General features: G+C 33.2%; 1 protein-coding gene across 1 annotated transcript; it reads left to right on the top strand.

Annotated features, from left to right (window-relative positions):
* The first annotated feature begins 5,504 nt into the window (after nt 1-5,504).
* Nucleotides 5,505-7,249, top strand: LOC101261198 (protodermal factor 1). The gene is made up of 3 exons (XM_004251766.5): nt 5,505-5,807; nt 5,955-6,711; nt 6,798-7,249. The coding sequence occupies exons 1-3, from the start codon at nt 5,660-5,662 to the stop codon at nt 7,114-7,116; spliced, it is 1,224 nt and encodes a 407-aa protein (XP_004251814.1). The 5' UTR covers nt 5,505-5,659; the 3' UTR covers nt 7,117-7,249.
* The last annotated feature ends 307 nt before the right edge of the window (nt 7,250-7,556 follow it).

Genomic DNA, 7,556 nt, shown 5'->3' with positions numbered 1-7,556 from the left:
TATATAAAATTGCAGAGTAGAGCATTCATTAACATTGAAATATGGTACTACATTGACTGTCGGTAGCAGTATAAGGACAGCTTTAAACATCATTAACCTAACAACCTTAAACTCATCATAATTAAAAAAAGAATTAAGCTCTTAAGTGCAATATTAGAAAAATCATAAGAATGTATTCCCTTTGTTCGGTACTTTTTGTCATAGTTTCTATTTTTAGAGTCAAACTATAAAATTTTTGACTAACATTTTAAGATGAATTTTTTCATCATATTAATATGCAAAAAATTGCAGTTTATAGTACTTCTCATATAGTTTTAGAACATCTAATTTTTTTGTTTAAAATATTAAATTAATGTGATCTAATTTACCTTTGAAAATTAGTCAAATTGACTTTCGATAATCGCAACATAACAAATATTTCTGGACGGAGTGAGTATTATTATTTTTATCCAATATTTGATTTTGTGTATTAAAGGTAATTCTATTTTTCATTATGCTTATTATGTACTATTAATAATTGTTCAATTTGAAAAATTTAAGAGATTATTTTGTCATTTTGTTGCTAATTCACTTTTATTACAAATATAGTCCATTGAACTTATTATATTTAAAGAGTGATATAATAGAACATCATTTTTTTAAATTATTCTATAAGAAATGTATCAAATCAATATCGACAAATGTAATGAATAAAAAGAATATAAAATATAAAAAATAAATGCATTTATTGACTCTTACTATTATATTTTTGTTATAAAATCAAACTCATAAGAATATAATCATAAAGAGAAGAAGACAAGAGAGATAGATAGAAGAAGGGAAATTTTCTTCTTATTCAAGTGTATTCAAGTCTCATATGTATATATTACAATAGTGAATGAACAACCCTATTTATAGAGTGAGAAATCACTCCAAAGGTTACCATATTAAGTATCATAATAAATAGATACATTCTTATCCAAAAAGGTTCATGTCACCTAGTGAATATGAATGGTTGTTCATGTACCAACCTTATGGACTATCCACTTAATTCAATGTATTTATAACACTCCCCCTTGGATGTCCATAGATAATGTGCCTCGTTAAAACCTTACTAGGAAAAACCCTGTGGGAAAAAATTCTAGTAAAGGAAAAAGAGTACACATATCTTTTGATACGCACCATTTGTTGCCTCATTAAAAAACTTGCTAGGAAAATCCAGTGGGAAAAAACCTCGATCAAGGGAAAAAGAGTGCAACGCGTATTGTACTCCCCCTGATTAAAACATCACTTGATTTCTTGTGATGATGTCTCCAATCTTTGTACATTGTGGTTGGTATATTCTTTTTTTAAAGAAAAACCACACATTTCTTGAATATGGTGTGTCATTTATCTCAACCAGACGCGCTTTTGACTTGCTTCATAAAGGACTTTTATTTCTGCAGAGCAACATTTGCTTCATTGATCCCCAGGATATTATTGTGCCTCCACATGCAAACACATAGCGTGATTGAGATAGAACTTTATGCGGATCAGATAAATATTCTGCATCTGCGTAATCAATCAATTTTGTCTTGGATTCCCCGGGATAGAATAAACCCATAACTATGGTCCTTCGAGGATATTCAATCATGTGCTCAACACCATTTCAATGTCCTTTATCGGGGAGAAACTGAATCTTGCCAGTAAATTTACTGCAAAATAAATATCTAGTCAAATATTGTTAGTAAGATGCACTAGTGCCCTGATTGCACCAAGATAGAGTTTCATCACCAAGAAACTCTTATCCTTCTTTTGAGATCAAACTGAATCATCATTTATGTCAAGTGATCTCATAATTATTGGGGTACTCAATGAATGCGATATATCCACATAAAATTGCATCAAAATTTTTCAGTGTATGTGCACTGTTGTCTGTTAGACAAATATTTTATTTGTCAAATTAACAATCTGTAGGTCAAGACAAAATTTTGTCTTACCAAGACCTTTTCATAAAAATACAAGGACAATTAGGGTCATTCTTTTGTACCCTTTTTCTTCCTTGACTATTTCAATCCATATAAGGATTCTTGAAGCTTTATTGGAAAAGTTTCTTTCAAACCTTTATATGCTTCAGACACCTGGATTGTTTCAAGGATTTTCATATAACCTTCATTACAATTTTTCATTACATGCATTCAAGTTTTTCATATGTTGCCAGATCAAAACAAACCTCATTGCATCCACCAAAGGAGAAAAACATCTCCAATAATGTCAGGATTTTTGCGATAAACCTTTATGCCCCAAGGCACAAACCGTATTTGATATCTTACGGTTATACTATCGCATAATAACTTATTTGTACCCCACTGACATTATACCTTAATTTATGGACTACCAGTCCAAAATGTCACTTTTCTAAGTGAAACAAAATATACTTGAATTGTGCATTTTACTTGGCCAACCATTTATCTGTCCACACTATATGACAGATTTGAATTCAAGATCATCGTCACAATTTATATCATTGACGCTACCTCATATCAAAGATACCGTCGACGGTTATTTGATATCGATTCCAACAAGACATAACTTATCGAGATCTCTTCATTTTTCATTATTTCAGGTACCTGAACCTTTTTCAAGATTTTATGAAGTGTTATGTCAATGTGCTCTTTTATAGCACTTGCCTCATTATCATGACCATATTGATCATTTGCTCCTTCCTTCTTTAAGGAATTTTATATTTGGAATCAATTGGTCTATTACGCTTTCGGCGTATCATAGACTCTGTCCTTCAAGGACTTCACATTGAAGCATTCGCAGCTGAATTATATCATAGGGTCAGTGCATTCCTCTGGCAACTGATTTGCAACATTATGCAACTGAATTATCCCTTGAACTTTAAGTTCACATATTTATTTAAATTGCCTTCACATTTTGAAGGACTATTTGAAGAACTTATAGTGTTCTTCCTTTTATCATTACCACAATGATGACTATTATAATTATGTCCCTCCACGCCCTTATTCATATCATTAATCATTTGTCATCTTTCAGACTAACATTCACTGCTACCACATTCATATGATTGAATGGAGCAAGTTAACAGGCGGATTTCAGAGTTATTACATGTTGCTACCACATTCTTTTCAAGGAATGAAGCAAATTCAATAGAACGAATTTCAAGACTTTTCATCAAAGCCTAGTCATCATTATATCATCATTATGGTGCATTGACTCAAACTCAATGTCTTATCCATATAAGGCGTTTTACGCCATAATTCTATGGGACTTGAACCCAATCACGGTGCATCAAATCTCAAATTGATGTCTTACCCTTTTGGTGCGATAGAACTTGAATCTATCGTCTTATCCTCAAATATTTTTCATTATGGTGCATCCGGACTTTAACATGATGTCTTACCCTTTTGGTGCGATGAAACTTGAATTCATCGTCTTACCCTTAACCAACGGTATAATAGACCAAAGTACAACATGACTCACCCTTTGAGTCTTCCAAAACAATCAAAATAATATTTAAACTCATGCTATTAAAATTTTACACCTTCTTCTATTTAAGAAATTTTGTATAGCCTGTCATATTCAACCAATAGTAGTATATGTCTTCGGTTCCTGATAATTGTTAGTGACTGAACACTATTTTATTCTAAATCATAAAATATTTTAGAAAATACATACCTGATTTTATGCATATAATACTTTGATCTTCATAACGAGATCAACCAAAACATGAGTTAAAGAAAAAGTAAAACTCAATCTTAATTGGCTAGAGACTCGTGCTGATAACGTGTTATAAAATCAAACTCATAAGAATATAATCATAAAGAGAAGAAGACAAGAGAGATAGATAGAAGAAGGGAAATTTTCTTCTTATTCAAGTGTATTCAAGTCTCATATGTATATATTACAATAGTGAATGAACAACCCTATTTATAGAGTGAGAAATCACTCCAAAGATTACCATATTAAGTATCATAATAAATAGTTACATTCTTATCCAAAAAGGTTCATGTCACCTAGTGAATATGAATGATTGTTCATGTACCAACCTTATGGACTATCCACTTAATTTAATGTATTTATAACAATTTTGATAAATCTATACAGCTTAATTTTCCCAATAAAAAAAGCACATTAAGGGTGGAATTAAGTGGCACTGAATTTGTAAGAACAAACTTTTATTTGGGAACAAGTTCCTTATTCTACCCATATTTCCTTTTTCAACATATTCTCCATTCTCTCTTTGTGATCATGTGCAATAGATAATTAACAAAGTAATAATACTATAATATGATGATCATGCATGCTAATATCGTGTCCTTCTTTGGCCATTTCCACCATTTTATAGACAAACAACAGTATCGAAATTAAAATTTTCATCAAAAAATTAAATATATAGAACAAATATATAAGTAGTATATATAATTGACATTTTTTTGAACAAATGAGGCTCGATTACATTATATTTGCATATCATAACTTAAAAAGGATTAGAATTTGAATTTTGTGGGTTATTCAGTGAGAGAGTGTAAGTGTTAGAATGAACTTAACTTTATGTATATGTGATTTTTTAAAGTAGAGTTAATTATATGTCTGAATTATGTGATATTAAGTGAAACATTTACAAGATATTATGAGAAAAAAAATATTGCTCTCCAAAAAGAGATATAGGTCTGACATAGAGTTTTCTACCTATATATATATACTACTCTATTTTTTTTTTAATTTCATCTTAGCTTTTATTTTTTATAATAAATTTTCTTATTTGCCCCGAATTTCTCTATTGATTTTGGATAAAAATATCCAAAATTGCTTGACAACTCGATACAAATCTTACACCTACACTAATATTGTGTCGAAACTAATGCAACACCAAAAATGAAAAATCTAAACAACTTAAACTAACTAAACCCTAAATTGTGTCACATTACAAGGTTTTACTAGTCACACACATATGTAGAGTGTCTAACATGGGCACCCTTAATTTTCTCACATTATGTCATATTGTGTAGGATCACACACATAATAGTATGTCTAACATGGGCAAAAAAACTTCACCAATATATATACTTCCTCCGTTTAAGTTTAAAAAAGAATGTCCCTATTTCTTTTTTAGTTTGTTTTAAAAAGAATGTCTCTTTTCTTTTTTTTGGCAACACTTTAACTTTAACTTTTCACGTGGCATGTTTAAGATCACAAGATTAAAAGACATTTTGGTACATTTGACATAACTTTAGTTTTAAACCACAAGATTAAAAAGTCTTCTTTGTTTTCTTAAACCCTGCTCCAAGTCAAACTATGTCAATTTTTTTGAAACGGAGGGATTTAATAAACATTCAATACAACATGCAACGTATACAAAGAGTAGTTTCTAGCTAAGTTAACTTTCATCAATTCCACAAGTGATCAAAGCATGGAAAATATTTTGAACTTTAAAGAGTTATGTACAGACTTTTCTCCATATATAATTACAGGCTTACAGCACTATAGTATAAGATTTAAATGAGACCTTAAATGCACCTGCAGTATACACAACTAACCACATACTCTTTCATCTGCTCATATTTACTTCTCTGTGTGTGTGTGTGTTCATTATCCCTTTATAACATGCATCTAACTCCTTTCTTTTGTCACTTCACTCTTAGTAGTTGTCTCTTTAATTTGGAAGCAAACAAAAATGGGGAATTACAAGCAAATATCTCTAATTTTGTGGGCTGCATTGCTCATACATAATTTGGTCACTCCTGTTATGGCTAGAGCTTCTTTTGAAGAACAAAAGACATATTACTCTCCTGATCCGAGTACCGGAAATCCTCCTAGTTCAGGTAAAATTTTATACATACAATTGTTGTAACATGCAAATGACGACGTTTACTTGCTATAATTTAACAAGTTATAAACTTGTTCACGTTATTGTTAGTGTATATAAAATATAGCATTTTGATATTCATAGTATATTTTATGATTGACAGGTTCAGGTTCACATACACCTCCGTCTCATGATTCAGGAGAAGGTGGTCATGGAGGAAAATCACCTGGTGGGAATTGTGGTACCCCGGCCCCTAGTGGAGGGCATAAACATCACCATCATCATAACCCTACCCCATCCCCTCCATCAGGAGGGCATGGAGGAGGTAGTTATTCTTCGCCTCCACCAACTCATCATGGTGGAGGTGGAACCCCTCCTAGTACACCAACTCCTGACCCCGGTACTCCAAGCACTCCGGGGGGTGGTGGATACTATCCTTCCCCTACTCCTACACCTAGTACACCATCTACCCCCTCTACGCCTACAATTGAAACACCACCAACTCCTACCGTTGACCCTGGAACTCCAAGCACTCCAGGGGGTGGTGGTTACTATCCTTCCCCTACTCCTACACCTAGTACACCATCTACCCCCTCTACGCCTACTATTGAAACACCACCAACTCCAACCGTTGATCCTGGAACTCCAAGCACTCCGGGTGGTGGTGGTTACTATCCTTCGCCTACACCTACACCTAGTACCCCGTCTACACCTACTATTGAAACACCACCAACTCCTACCGTTGATCCTGGAACTCCAAGCACTCCAGGTGGCGGTGGTGGTTACTATCCTTCCCCTACACCTACTACCCCGTCTACACCTACCATTGAAACACCACCTACCCCTATCATTGACCCTGGAACTCCAAGTGCTCCAGGTGTCTTCCCAATTGACCCCAACTCACCACCTTTTACATGCAAGTAAGTGAAATAAAAATTAACCTATATAAAAGTATCCTAAAGAAACAAGTTATTCATATATTAATTATACGTGTTATAAATTGCAGTTACTGGAGGACTCACCCGACGCTTATATGGGGTTTATTTGGCTGGTTGGGAACGGTAGGAAATTCATTTGGTGTGGCTAGTGTTCCAGGATTTGGTTCAAACATGAACTTGCTTCAAGCACTTTCAAACTCTCGTACCGATGCCTACGGGGATCTCTATCGAGAAGGAACAGCTTCATTATTGAACTCCATGGTTAGCAAAAGCTTCACCTACACTACCAACCAAGTGAGGGATAGTTTTGTTTCAGCACTAAGTTCAGACAAGTCAGCAGCAGCTCAGGCACAACTATTCAAGTTAGCTAACGAGGGTAGAGCTTGAGCACACAAGTCGTTAATCCCTTTTCAAAATCGTCACTTTTCATCAGTTTATCGCGCTATGCATGATTTCATATATATAGTATATGTTTATCTTGTGTGGATTGAATATTAGTAATGCTTATTTTTCCTCTCTATGCTTTTCTATGTTACAATAGTAAGAGGTTTATGTAGGTTATTATGTGTGAATGCCACCTTCTATGTTCCATGTTATAATATCAAATATAATATGAAAGGAGAACACTATTAATGTCCCCAACAGGCAATAACAGATTAAAATTTTTTAAAAATTGCTATGTTATGTAAATGATTTGGATAATAACAAACAACATAGAGTCGCAATTAAAACGACTTTCACATTTTTGTGTACTGGATATCCCATCGTACTTTTACTTGACCAATTTTATCTATTTTTTTAAGAAATACTCCAATGAGTAATACAGG

Source organism: Solanum lycopersicum, chromosome 12, assembly GCF_036512215.1.
Source record: "Solanum lycopersicum chromosome 12, SLM_r2.1".
Classification (NCBI taxonomy): Eukaryota; Viridiplantae; Streptophyta; class Magnoliopsida; order Solanales; family Solanaceae; genus Solanum; species Solanum lycopersicum.
The sequence above is the reverse complement of the archived record's forward strand: the minus strand, read 5'-3'. Positions and strand labels throughout refer to the sequence as shown.